Raw genomic sequence first — 14,277 nt, 5'->3', positions numbered from 1 at the left:
ATAGTAGAGAAATGCACTGGGAGTGGGATAACGAATAAAAATCAAGTAGAACATCACATTGTGGCCATACAAGCCACAATGTCCATGGCAACTCCATAGTGAGTGAACTTTCCTTGTATTTGCATTTCGTAACAATGCATAGGTATCACCTTCTAAATGGTTTTTTCATATTGGGTTTTTCCAGGGTGCATCTTGCGTCATTGTGTGGATGGTGTGTTATTTTCTTAGCTTCTTTCATTTCAATTTCAATTTATTCCAGTGTTTGTGAGCTAACCTAGTAATATAAGATCTAAAATCTAAAGTAAACAATGTATAATAAGAGTTTGCATAATATAGTAAGATCTATTGTGGCAAACTATTCTAGTGGAATATCCACGACAATTTATAGATACTTGTGTGAAGAAGCATCGTTATGGGATTATACCAAGTGATGAAAAGAATAAAACAATGGAAGTCAAAACTTACAATAAAGTGCTAGCAAAACATAGAAAAAAATCCCTTGAGAAAAGAGGAGGAAGAACAAAAAAGTTTAAATAATAATAAAAACTTGAACTAAGACGTCATAGAATGTTCGATGACCAATCCTCATTCTCTCATGACAGTGCATCCTTTCCATGCTACTCAAATATTTGCAAGGATAGTATTAGTATCGTAGTGCCCTTTATGATCTAGATTGGATCATTATATTGTTTGTCATCCATCTCGATGCATTTGGAGTGGAAAAAGTGGAAGAATAAACTCACCGGACCATTTTTACCGACTGGGCCCAGTTTGGCAAAACAGGGTTTGAAACCTTCCAGGAGCGTTTTGAGGCATCAAACAACGTTTTTTGGAGATAAATTTTGCCGCTCTAGCAAAGCACCATTTCATGTTATTTTACACATAGAGATCTTTCCAACGACGCAAGAAGTGCGTCAATCGGAGTCCATATACAGTTATGCCACTCAAAAGTTGACCTTCCTGTTTTCACACCTGTAGTTCGGGAGGATGCCACGTCAGCCTTAATTATTCATGAAAAAGGGGCTAGCCACGTGTTTGTGATGTCAAAGACTCTAGAAGAGTCTATATTGTAACTCTAATTAAGTGTTGATATAGTTAAAATTAACCACTAGTAGGCTAACAAGTTGTGTTATAACTGGGCCACTAGGAGGAAGAGGCATTCCATTCTTTCGAGAGCATGTTGTTCCATAGCTAAGCAAAGATAGCTAGGAGAGATAGGAGGTAGAGCACACAGAGAGGATCTATGCATTGTAGCAGCCCACAAACCACAAGCATTACTTCATTGTACCTGTAGTCATATTTCCACACAAATAAAGAAAGCGAAGCGGCCTCACCTTCCAACTAAGTTTTCTCCCAAAAGGGTTTCCTAAAGAGCATCTTTTGTGTCTTATGTGTGTGTGTAACCTTATTTTGTCATTCTCTAATTTTCTGCATAATTTGCATTCGCATGCATGCACTAATTAGAATTAAATCTACAGATCTTAGAGTTTAATAAAATTGTGATAGTGTAGAATCTCATATTTTTAATATAATATTATCAAATCTGTTGTGATGAACTGTCCAGATGAACTGTCCAATTTGATATCCATGACAGTTTACGGATCACTTTAATTAAAACAATTCTAGAATTGTATCGTACAATAGCATTCGAGTCATTACTAATGGTGTTGCTAATTGTAAGGTAGCAAGAGCAATCTGTTTGAGAATGTGTATCCTAACATATTTTGGTTTATGTGTTTCATGCACACATTGAGCCTCTTAACACATGTTAATAAAAGTTGAAGGAGCATGATTATAAATGGATTGGTGAATTGTACAAGAAAGGAAAGAGTATGATAAAATTGATCACCAATAATAGTTGTGCCCACTACATTGTCCACAATCACTCATAAGTTGAAACTACTTAGATATCATGAAGACCATATTGTTAGTTATTACCTCACCTTCAAACACAGCTTGAAGGCAAGGAGTCATTGACTAGTATGGTATTGAGTCATTCATGGTAGAGAGTCATTGACTAGTATGGTATTGAGTCATTCATCTAATAGAGTGAAATTTCAAGAGGTGGAATATATCATTCTTGATGGTTAGTTTTGGGCACATGCTAGGCATGTTTTGCAAATCACCAAGCCCATTCATAATATGATTTGATTTGTAGATACAAATCAACCAAAAATTAGGGAGGTGCATGAGTAGATGGACAGCAAAATGCTAAGCCACATCAAAGGCATTGTTGAACCAAGAGATGTGATATTGTATGATCATATTCATAGACATGTGGTCAAAAGGTGGGATAGTTTGAATGTTCCACTCCATGCTTTAGCATATCCCAAATATCATTCTTCATCTTGGATGGCCTAATTAGCACCCAAAAATGGGGATAAGAGAAAACCACACAGATCCGTAAATATCGAATGGGTATATGCATGCATTAGACAAGTTGGTCCTCAACAAGGTCAAGCATGTTGAAGTACTAAGTGAATTGAACAAGCACATCAACAAACATGCATGCAACTATAAATAAATATAGGTTGAATCTTGATTCTTATCTAATGGTAGAAAATGTGTGGCACTTCTCCCACATATTTGCATAAATTGATAGTGAGGATGCTTCAACAAGTTGCGAAAACTTCTACAAAGAGGTGTTGGAGCACCTATAGCTTCATCCATAGCATGAAGAGAAACAACATGAATGTAGACTAAACAAAAAGCTTGGTTTATTTGTAGTAAAACTTGAGGTTGTTGTCCCTTTATTGTGAGGGAATGAAGAATGATAGAACATAAATAACTTGGGAAAACAATCCAAAGGAGGCTAATTTGGAGGATGGGGCCATAGAGTTAGAGTACTTTGGGGCTCAACTTTTCGTAATGGGACTTTTGACATTTATAATTTAGTGGATGCCATCCCATCCATTGACCTTGACAACAATAGCAAGATTCCAGATGTAGCTGCTTTAGCTTCACAACCTCCACCACTCCATTGGGGGGCATGTAGCTCTTGGTGGTGCTCACACACATGTTCAACAACCACTTCCACCTACTCTTATTGTTAAATCATGGGAATAGAACTCAAAGATTCTCATGGTAAGAAGGAAGCTTAGTATATAGTAAAAGTATTTGTTTTTTCCAGTTTAGATTCTAATTTCTAGAACTTCAAAGTCTTTTTATTTATTGAGGCTTATTTTGTAAACATTATACAGCAATTTAAGTTTGGACTTTGAACTGTTGAGTTCATATTACAACTCTTAGGTAATGAATATTATGATCCTTTTCATTTCATGGTCAATGTTATCTAATGATAAATGTTGAAACTTAAAGCTTGATCATTTGATGATGACAATATTATAAGTTATAAATGCTAAATGGTTGATTCTTTAATGATCATCATTAATCCACTAGTCAAAACTATGCTTTCATATTTTATGCAACTAATTTGGCATCCTAAATGCTTTTTATTAATATAAATGCATCAAAATATATTTATGAATATATACTGTAAAAAACACTCCCAATATGCTTCGCTCTTCAAGTCTTTTGAGAATTGGTGCTTCACACTCCCACTCCCGAGTCCTAATAGCCTTGATACAGTTTCATTGTGTTCTGAAAACTACAAGTGAAAACTTGAATTTCCTAGTCACCTTTATAGGACATTCTAGAGAAAGTCAAATAAAGTTGGATAGCAGGTTTCAGCACAATTCAGACTATCATCCACAATCTGACAGGCAAGAGGTAATTGTGAACAGAAGTTCAGGTCATCTACTGAAAAGTTTGGTTGGTGGAAAGTCCAGGACAGTGGGGCACATTCTTCACATGAGCAGAATTTGCCTATAATCCAAATGTTAACAAGTCTACTGGAATATCCCCTTTTTAAATCATTCCAGACAAAAACCAAAAGAAATTGTGGATTTACTATAAGCATTAAGGAATGAATGTTTGCAGGTATACAGGAGATTTTATTTAACACATTCATAATGTGCAGCAGCAGGTGAAGCTGGAATTGCAGGTCAGAATGAAGCATATAAGATAAAACTTAAAAGCTGATCTTCATCAGAAAGAATTTGAATTTCAGGTTAGACAGCTGGTTACAGTTCATCCATGTAAAGCAACGTACCCACAAGGTACTTATAATAAAATCAAGCCCAAGAAAATTGGGCCATGTAATATCTTGAAGAAGGGTAGTGAGAATGCATATGTCGTAGATATGCCAAAAGTTATCGATATAAGTCCCATCTATAAAATATCAGATATCTCTATTTATCACCAAAATTAGAGAATGAGCATAGTAACGTCATTATAATAGAGTGTGGAAACAATTACATACACTAAAGAGAGAACGAGATTGAGCAAGTTGTTGATACAAAGGTTGCAAAGACTCAACCAAGAACGCATAAACTCTATTGAGTCAAATGGAGGGCCTGACTGAGTCAGATAATACAAGCGCTGCCAAAGAAAAGCAAGCCATATTTGCCGGACCTTTTGCTCCCTTTACTCCAAACCAGGCAGTTCAGATTATTTTTAAGTTTTAACCAATAATCTGGGAGAACAATGCTGGCAAACCAGGTGGCTTGCCACATCTGCTGACAAGTGGAGGCAATCTTTTAAATCACATGTCTTTGTCTTTTTAATGTACAGAATTTTCAGGGACTTGTCGAGCCCAAAAAATAAAATAAAAAAATTGGAGTGGGTTGTTTCAGCTGAGACTTTGTGGACAGATCTTATGCCCAATGCTCCATTACGCCAGTAAAATTAGGATTAGTGTGTTTGCTCTTTACAGATTTTACAGTGTAAGTCATTAGTAGAAGAGAATTCTGGAATATTTGCGTTTTTACCAACTGAGTTGACGTTTCACACCACCAATCAAGGGCCCACTTGCAAATACAGTGGAGAAAACTGTGTTGGCTAAAATGAAAGAAAACCCAAACCAACACCAAAGATAAAAAGTCAAGCTAAACAAGCTTAAAGGAAGGAAGAAAATGAGAAACAAGAAGCTAAAAAAATTTAACACCTAAGCAACAAGAAACAATTAAAAGTTAGAGCAATGCTAGGGGATTGCTCAATCAGTTGAACCAAAAATCTGAACACCTAAAAAGAGCCCCAAGGGTCAGCTCAATCATTTGAACCACCTGCCCAAGTATTGTTGCAGATAGGATAAACCATAGATCACATGATCAAATACAGTAGAGTCCCTCAGGGTTACCAGCTGTGGTGGCTGGCAGTTGAGCTGCCCTCCATTTTGATATTCTAGGGAACAGGGGGAATCATGAGAAGTTTTCCTTAGAAAACAAATATAGAAGCTAAAGGAATAAAGGCGAAACTTAAAAAACAAATTAAGTAAAAATATAAACTAAAACAAAAACTAAGAAACCAAACTCTGAGGTGGCAGGTGTAGTAGGGATCCTCCTTGATCCCAGAGGAAATCAAGAACTAAGTTAAGAGAGGGGTTTAGGAGAATCCACCAAACATCAAGCCAAGAGAAATAAATTGACTTACAGTACTTGGGGACTCTACGGTTATAGTTCAGCATATGCAAAACCAATCAAGCCCTCGAGATATGTGTCTGGGTAGACTCATTCGTGGTGCTCAAGTGCCAGCAAGGAGCTTCAAAAAAATAGAATTCTACCAAGTTTAGACCTTCAGGAAAATGAAGTAACTTTGATGGACAATGGAAAGTTATGCATAAATGGGCGAGCTCCAACTATTTCACATCTTCCTTTAACATTCAAAGTACACAATATATCACAAGAATGAAGGAAACACGCATATTCAAGATAAGTGGAGGAGCATCATTATGGAGAAAGAATGGGCACTAAAGTCCTCCCAGTATCTGGTAACCTGTCATTCACTCTGACACATGGTGAAGTTTATCAACTCCGAGTGATGGATTGGAAGGCTGAGGGTGGGATTCTCAATCTCTGGAGAAGTCGATCACTAGTCAATGATCAACTGACCTTGTATCCATGTGTTCTTTGTGGCATGGTTTTGGGTTTCTCTGGTATTTGGTTCCTCCATCTGTGGCAGGACATGGTTGCTCTTAAGCATCATTTGGCTCTGTGTTTTCAGATTTTGCAGTCCAAAGTTGGATTGGGTAATGTTGAAGAATGTGGCTATGGTCAGTATTCATAATATTATTTTATTGATGTACTTTTGAATAATTAAAATTATTATGGACAAGCATGTTCTTCATGCTTTGTATTGGTCAAAAGAAAAATATAGAAGGGCATGTTCTTCGTGACCCTTTCAAAGGAAGAAAATTGAATTTTGTTAAGTGTCATTCACCCTACCAAGTTGCCAAGTTGGCCCTCCTAACCCTCATGTCGGCTCAGCTTAAGTGGCACCCTTTCGCATGGCTTGGAGACTATGCCCACTCGCATTCCTCATTTGATACATCTCACACACATATATTTCTGATCTCAGAGGCCGAAAACAGAAGTAAAACATATCTCTGATCTGCCCTTGCTCAAGAAGACTTGGAAGGTCAAGTAGAAGACAAAGCCTGAGGCATAATTTTCTGGGGTTCTGTGGCTCGTTCCTATGGAAGTAAGTGTGAAGTCTGAGGCATATTACTCTGTGAAATAATGAGAAGTGGAACCATGTGAAGTTTGAGGCTTTTATTCTGAAGTATAATGCTAAGCTCTGTGGCATAATCTGAGGCTGAGGCAGAAGGCAAAATTCAGCTTTTGGAGAACTGAAGCTGACCTCTTTTGTGGACAGATTTGGAAGCATTTTGTGTATGCTCGAGGGTTGACTTGGCACTTGGAAGTTGGTTATCTTAGCTACATTACTGGTTGGTTTGTATATGACTTGATGTCTTGTTGACTTGATTCCATAAGGAAAGGATTGCTGGGTTTCTCCCCTTGGAATGGGGTTTTCCCGTGTAACTTCTTGTGTGGCTGTCTCTTCATGTTTTTCTGTTGTAGTTCTCTGTTTAATTGTTTTATGTTGCATAATAAATAAAAGAAAAGATCAACCTGAGTGTAAAATCATAAGAAACAATTATCGAGTTAAGAGAACTACCAAAATTCAACAGGTAAGCTGTCCTGTGGCAAATTGAATTGATTTAAGTGAAGGTTCTCTTCCCAGCAGGTGGCACAATATCTGTTGGGGAGATCTAGAAAAGAAAGGTGGGACACAATCATTTGGGTCGGTGTATTCTTTGTGAGTCCTCAGACCTTTGAAGAACCCAGATAATAAATGATCACCAATTTGAGATACGCAAGTAGCCCTTTCATACTTCAACAGCAGACTGGCTATTCTTCTAATTGCACATAGAAAAGTTACGCAGAGATTTCTGGGAAATTGACATGTCAAAGTAAGCAAATACAGAAGGTGGAAGCAAACTGTAAGACACTCTATAAGCTGGCTCTAGGCCTAGCCAGAAGCTCACACTTAAATGAAGACACTTCACATTCTAGGGTCATCCCTCCAAAGGCATCCATTGGCTTGGTTTGTATTGCAGTGAAAGATGAGGGAACTGTTCAGAAAACTTCTCGTGACATGGAGATCAGAAATACAGCTCTGGAATTCAATCTTCCGGCAGCCATCAAGCAAGAAGCCCTTGGCAGACATGATTTCATTTAAGTTCAGGTTTTTATTATTTATTGCAAAGTAGTTTTTTGCCAGTTCAGTATGCTAGACATTGTACCTGTTGGATTTACAGCTATACCTCCAGAAAGGTAAGAATAGACGGCGATTTTTAAATTTTGAGTATTTTTGAAAGACAATTGTCATACCATTATTTTTGTTTTGTTATCTTGCTGTATGGCTTGGCCACAGCCATTTTTTAATACAAATGATATCCTTTCCTGTTAAAATCAACTAAGAAACCAAACCCAATACTAATTAAGAATATACTCTGAGATGCTCTGTTTTTGTACATGTAAATACTTGTGCAGAGAAGGATTGATGAATGTCTCTTGCTTATCTTATGTTGTTTGGCCGACCTCCAACTAAGAACAGCTCACCTTGGATTTTATAGCTTCCATTTTTTTTTTCTGGTGTGTACATTTATTGGCGGATATTGGAGAGAAATAGAAGGATTATCTACACGTTTGTCGAAAAACAACCCAAATTTCCCTCTTTGCGGAGTTAGGAATGGTGCAATGAAGAAAATAGCTGTTTATGTGTAGATTTAATGGCAGATATAATACAAGAATTGTCTACACGTTTGTCGAAAAACAACCCAAATTTCCCTCCTGGCGGAGATAGGAATGCTGCAATGAAGAAGATAGCTGTTTAGAGAAGAATAATAGTTTGGTTGAGCTGAATTTAATGTGTATCACAAGCGCTTCCTTCGGTGCTCTAAATATATCAAATAAGAAGATACCTATGTCCTCTACTAGCAAAACATGCCCATGTAGCGTCATACTAAGTCACCAGGTAAAAAAGAGAGATCATTCATTAACCACAACAAATGTTTGAAATGCAAACAAACATATTTTAAAAAATCAGTTAACCCTTAAGAGGGTTTTTTTATTGAAATGTAACAATCAATGGCGAGCCACCTCTCTGGTGATGTGGGTACAAATACATCCCAAAAACAACGAAAAATGCTGGCAAAAACAATACATCAGAAAGTACCCTTCTATTGACATAATAGCGTCCAAACTTTCTTATAAAGAAAAAGATACATAGAACACAAGAGCACTGTAACTACCAACCCAATAATGGCTGGATATTTTTCTTTTCCGATGTCAGCACTTCCGCAGAATCTTAAGCCCAGCAGTATAGCGATCCAGGCATCATAGAAACCCAAATAACCCTAACCCTAACAGTCACTAATTCAAGGGACTCCAATGAGGACAATAAACCCTAACAAAATTAACCACACTATATGTACCAGTAAAAGAGCCTGCCCAGACAAAAGGCCGCTTCCTCCATTGCCCACTTCACAGAAACCGATCTCGGCCACTTCTACGCCGGCGCACTGAGCATCTGCACACCCACACCAATATGTAATGCCATCAACACCACACACTGGATCGGGTCTGAAACAGCTTACCGGACAAGAAACAGACTTGTTATTCTCATTGCAGACCGATAATCTTCTGGTATTTCCCTCGCTAGGGAGAGCAATGGCGATTTCATTCTCAGGCCCTGACAACGCGGCTCCCAGTAAGGCATTTGTGATCAGGTAAAGCAGGAACAATATGAAACCTGGCTGCACATAACCAGCCATGGCATTGACCTTTTAGATTGCATCTGTTGCTGCTCCGGCCCAATTCATACATACAAATAGCAGACCAGATGAGAGCACAGCGTCTTCCTACCAGATTCCAACTCAACCAACCGAGCCTTTGTCTCACGCATACGGGAAAGAATATGATGGACCATTCTTCAGATCACAACCACCGAGGTATTAACTCGTTAATCCCGATTCAAACAAAAATAATTTTGAAAGTAACCTAAAATTATATTTTATCGTTTATAAATAAGTAAACACAATTCAATGGATTTTGTCGTTTAATACATTATCATTTTAAATGCAAGTTAACAAATGTAAATTTAGTTGGTTTTCAATTATTTTTAAAAATATAAAAGTATAAAGAATGGGAGTGGTCATGAAGTGTCACTTTTTGGGTTTCCAAAATTGTTTTCAATTATTTTTAAAAATATAAAAGTATAAAAAATGGGAGTGGTAAATATAAAAGTATAAAAATGGGATTTTGTCTTTTAATACATTATCATTTTAAATGCAAGTTAACAAATGTAAATTTAGTTGGTTTTCAATTATTTTTAAAAATATAAAAGTATAAGCTGGGAGTGGTTATGAAGTGTGACTTTTTGGGTTTCCAAAATTGTTTTCAATTATTTTTAAAAATGTAAAAGTATAAAAAATGGGAGTGGTAAATATAAAAGTATAAAAATGGGAGTGGTTTTAAGTGTAAGTTTTTGGGTTTTCAAGAGATTTTTGGCAGGATTTTGGTAGAAATTTTGTTTTGTAATCTTGACAGTATATATGGATTTAGTGCCTTGAAAAATTTTTGGAGCATTTCGAATGTGCTGAGTTCACTCATCAAACTTGTGATTTCAATGAATATATTCTAAACAAATTATATCGGAAAATAAACCATAAAAGTTTTCAAAAAATCGCGCTTAAAGACAACTCGTAAAGAAATTATATCTAATATATAAAAAATGATATTTAATCAAAAATATTTAAATTAAATATTAACAATAATTCGATAAAGCTTATAGTTCAATCAAAAGCCAAAACATCAAAGAACATCTCTATCACTAAAAAGATCTACCTTTTCAACAAAGCTTTAAGGAGAAGCATTCTCTTTGATGGCAAATAGTATCCACTATTCATTTTCTCTTTGATGGCAAATAGTATCCACTTTTCATTTTCATTCTGGTCAAATCATTTTGGATTGGTCCAGGACTTGTTCATTCTTCACTCCCTTAGATCTTTGGTGTGAGAGCTTTTAAATCTTCTTTATTGGACATAGTCTTGTTCAAACATACAGCGTCCTTGAGTGTTCACCCTTTACTCTACATTAGAACCACAATCCAACCCCAAACAGTGCACTACAATGTTTTGTGCACAAACATGAAAATTTCATATAGACTCAACACCAGGTTCAACTCAATCTTCGTCACATGATTGTGGCTTGTAATCACGAACTCAATTCTAAAGGCATTAAGCCTCTAATTCCGTGTTTGGCAGCCCTTTCCTGTTATATGCAAAAATGCTCAAACTCCAAACTCTTTAATACTTTGTGTTTACCTTGTTATCCACCTTGCGACCAACGTTGGTGACCAATGCGTAACCAACCCTCATTTGTATCGGAGGACTGAGTGATCCGAACAAGCTTAGCTTTATTGTAGGCCCGAATTACTTTATCGATATGGATATTGGCCTCACTCTATTCCCAGATCCAATCATCCAAAGTTTGAATGGATATGGATGTGCCACACCTTCACCACGCCCATATTAATTGTTGACCAGAATTTTTGTCACAATATATTATATTTGGGGGTATTGGGCTCAGATGTATCTCCACACAATTGTATATGGCTCTAAGACCCAAATGTCCCTGCTCCCAATAGCCTTGAACTTCACGCTTTCGCTGGCACACTTCTTGACATCTGTGAGGCTCACAATTACTCACTGATCTTGAAGCATCATCTCGATCTAGAACATTTTGTAACTAATGATGGGGTCCATAGTAAACCTTCAATATGCCATATGTATATGACACTCTTTTGAAGCGGGATGACCTGGGCATCACGTTGAACCATTGGATATGTTGCCTAACTACTTCACATCGAATATATTTATACTTAGTTTAATATGTTGGTTTGGGGGTTGATTGAAATATCTACTTGTTTGAAGCTCAGATTTGTATACGGGTGAATGATTAATGATATCCAAATGTTTGTTTTGTTGCATGGCTATTCTATGTTCAATAAGTACCTGACTGGTTCACCCCACTGTCAGAATATTTTCCTTCTAGCCTTAGAATCTTAGCTCTATAATATCTTCAACTTTGAAACAACAATTTCACCAAAACGACTTGACCACACCTTGGTTATAATCTACACCGGGCACATGCATTGATGTTGTCCCTTTCAAAGTTTTATCCTCCAACTGGTATCTCATTACTCGATTTACCATATCAAGTTCCACCTTCAAACAATGTTTAAAAAACATAACACAAAAGCTTGATGCATAACAGTCATACTAAAATGCAAATCTTCAGCAAATTCTCCAAGATTTGATTTCGCAATAAATACTCTCAGCGGGCCTTGTTCCAGCAAACTGTTAGGTGAAATTGACTCGGGGGTTTGAGTCAAGGTTGACCTAGTTAAATAATAGTGGTTTTGGGCACATGGTATAGTGTACCCATGGTATTATGGTCCATGGTATTACATGTAATGGAGCCTATAAAAGGCTCGAAATACTTCATTGTAATGTAGGCCTAGAGGTGAGCGGTGAAGGCTCACTTGGCCATATTAGCCAATGTTTTGGCCAATGCTAATGAGATCTCATTGGGTTGGGTTTTTCCCCGGAATTGGGGTTTTCCTAGATAAATATTATGTGTATTATTGTTGGTTATTTTATTATTCCTCTCTGTAAATCTTGGTAAATCCCAGTAATAATTTATTTCTCAGCTGTAAATTTCTCAGCAATTGGTATCAGAGCTAAGTTGGCTTCAGAAGGATGTTTTTTGTTGCCAAGGGTTTGTATTGGCCTTGTAGATAGAGAGGTAATTGAGTTTTGCTTGTAGATCTGGATCAAAAGCCATAGATTGTGAAGCAAAGTTGCACAATATTGGGTCATGAGAGATTCAGTGGATGAGGAGAATATGTGAACATGTACTAATTAATTGATGAACCATGTATCTGAAAAGAACGCCTAGATAGTGATCCATCTAATCTGATAGATGGGTTCTTTTTATATGGACATTGATGTCATATGTACAAAAACAGCAACAAGGGAAAACAAAATATTATGGAGTCAATTTTTATTACATGTAAATGGGCATATTGCTGTAAGACCTAGTATGGCATGCGTACCCCTTGGTAATCACTGGTAAAGTCTAGATTAGACCTAGGTGATAGGGGGGATGTCATGTTAACAAATCCCGGGTAAAAACTTTGAAGGGGGTAAGGGCTAGAGTGAGCGGGATTGTCTCACTTAGCAGGTTTTGGCTGGATTTAGTCAAGGAACCCCAAGTCAAGTTTAAGGGGGGGGGGGGGGGGGGGTGTTGTAAGTAAAATTGACTAGGGATTTGAGTCAAGGTTGACCTGGTTAAATAGTAGTGGTTTTGGGCATATGGTATAGTGTACCCATGGTATTATGGTCTGTGGTATTGCATGTAATGGAGCCTATAAATGGTTGGGAATACTTCATTGTAATGTAGGGCTGGAGGTGCTCACTTGGCCAGATTGGCCAAGGTTTTGGCCAATGCTAATGAGATCTCATTGGGTTGGGTTTTTCCCCGGATTTGGGGTTTTCCTAGATAAATATTATGTGTATAATATTTATGTGTATTTTTGCTGGTTATTTTGTTATTCCTCTCTGTAAATTTTGGTAAATCTCAGTGATAATTTATCTCTCTGTCGTAAATTTCTTAACACAAACATAACTTCGACAAAACTTAATTCATAACAAGAGATATCAAATCTATTTGCAATCACCGAAAACACACATAGATCCATTAATGATTTGATTTTCCATTCATATTTAAACATAAATACTCCTTATGCATGTTTCACACGCAGATGTCATATGCACATAACTCTAGTTACTCTCTCTAAGCCTTGACTTCTTATGCATGTTTCACACGCAGATGTCATATGCACATAACTCTAGTTACTCTCTCTAAGCCATGATTGCCTTGAATCCTCTCACAAGATCTACTCTCCTCACATGACATATTTTTCCTAGTCTATCATTAATTCCACATTCACACATAGAAATTGGAATCATCAAATAAAACGCACACAAAGACAATCAATAGCAGGAAATCCTCTTCCATTTAAGTCTATACATGCATCACCCATGCACAAAATCTCTTCTATGCTCCTATAATCCCTCTTGGGATTATCTACATTACTTTGGCCAACCTTCAACCAGATTTACTTTGTTTAGCCACACTCTTTGTACCCGTAGGTTTTACATTGCATTTATACAATCTCGAAAAATAAACAAAAATTGTTTCATATCTTAATCTACCTCCTAAGATCATTCAAATCCTAAAATCTCCCTTATGACTCATAATTCAATCCTCTTCAAATTATTCCAATAGATCACAGATTTGTTACATTCAATCTTCAAGAATTATGACCCATTGTTTCTAGAATTCAATTAATAACATAGGAAATTTAAACAGTTTACAAAATTAGGGAACCCACTCCCTTAGTAAATGTTTAGACCATTAGGTCTAATCAACAAGTTAAAAACTTGAGCGTTTATGCTCTTGCATTGAACTCTTAAGGTTTAAATTTTACGACCTCCTGGTCATAATCCATTGATGACTTAATCCACTGGGATCCTAATCTAAGGGATAAAAAATGTGCTAAAAAATGAAAGTGCTCAAAATTGCTCAGAACCAGTGCCAAATCGTATATCTCATAATTTTGATTACAACAACACTTGAATCACCTCAATTTGACATTGTATGTGAAAGTTATCGCGTTATGAAGTTTTTGGGAAATAGTTAAAAAGTCAACATGCAAGGTTGAGTGGGCTACTGACTGGGCATGTCATACGCTAGCAGACCTTCCAAAGGTGGAATATGTTGCCTTGTTAGAAAATTTTGCCAATTTGCA

The 14,277-nt window shown here is 36.8% G+C and overlaps 1 protein-coding gene across 1 annotated transcript; it reads right to left on the bottom strand.

The window, feature by feature from the left end:
* Positions 1-8,434: 8,434 nt before the first annotated feature.
* On the bottom strand, positions 8,435-9,350 carry LOC149258452 (uncharacterized). Its single transcript, XM_089371563.1, has one exon. The coding sequence runs from the start codon at positions 9,173-9,175 to the stop codon at positions 8,780-8,782; it is 396 nt and encodes a 131-aa protein (XP_089227689.1). The 5' UTR covers positions 9,176-9,350; the 3' UTR covers positions 8,435-8,779.
* Between the last annotated feature and the right edge of the window lie 4,927 nt (positions 9,351-14,277).

Source organism: Pinus tabuliformis, chromosome 6, assembly GCF_031772625.1.
Source record: "Pinus tabuliformis cultivar Carrire ecotype Pingquan chromosome 6, CPIR1, whole genome shotgun sequence".
NCBI classification, from domain to species: domain Eukaryota; kingdom Viridiplantae; phylum Streptophyta; class Pinopsida; order Pinales; family Pinaceae; genus Pinus; species Pinus tabuliformis.
The sequence above is the reverse complement of the archived record's forward strand: the minus strand, read 5'-3'. Positions and strand labels throughout refer to the sequence as shown.

Bases quoted from the DNA above. Each gene is read 5' to 3' on its own strand.
- LOC149258452 (XM_089371563.1), bottom strand. From the start codon at position 9,175: ATGGCTGGTTATGTGCAGCCAGGTTTCATATTGTTCCTGCTTTACCTG.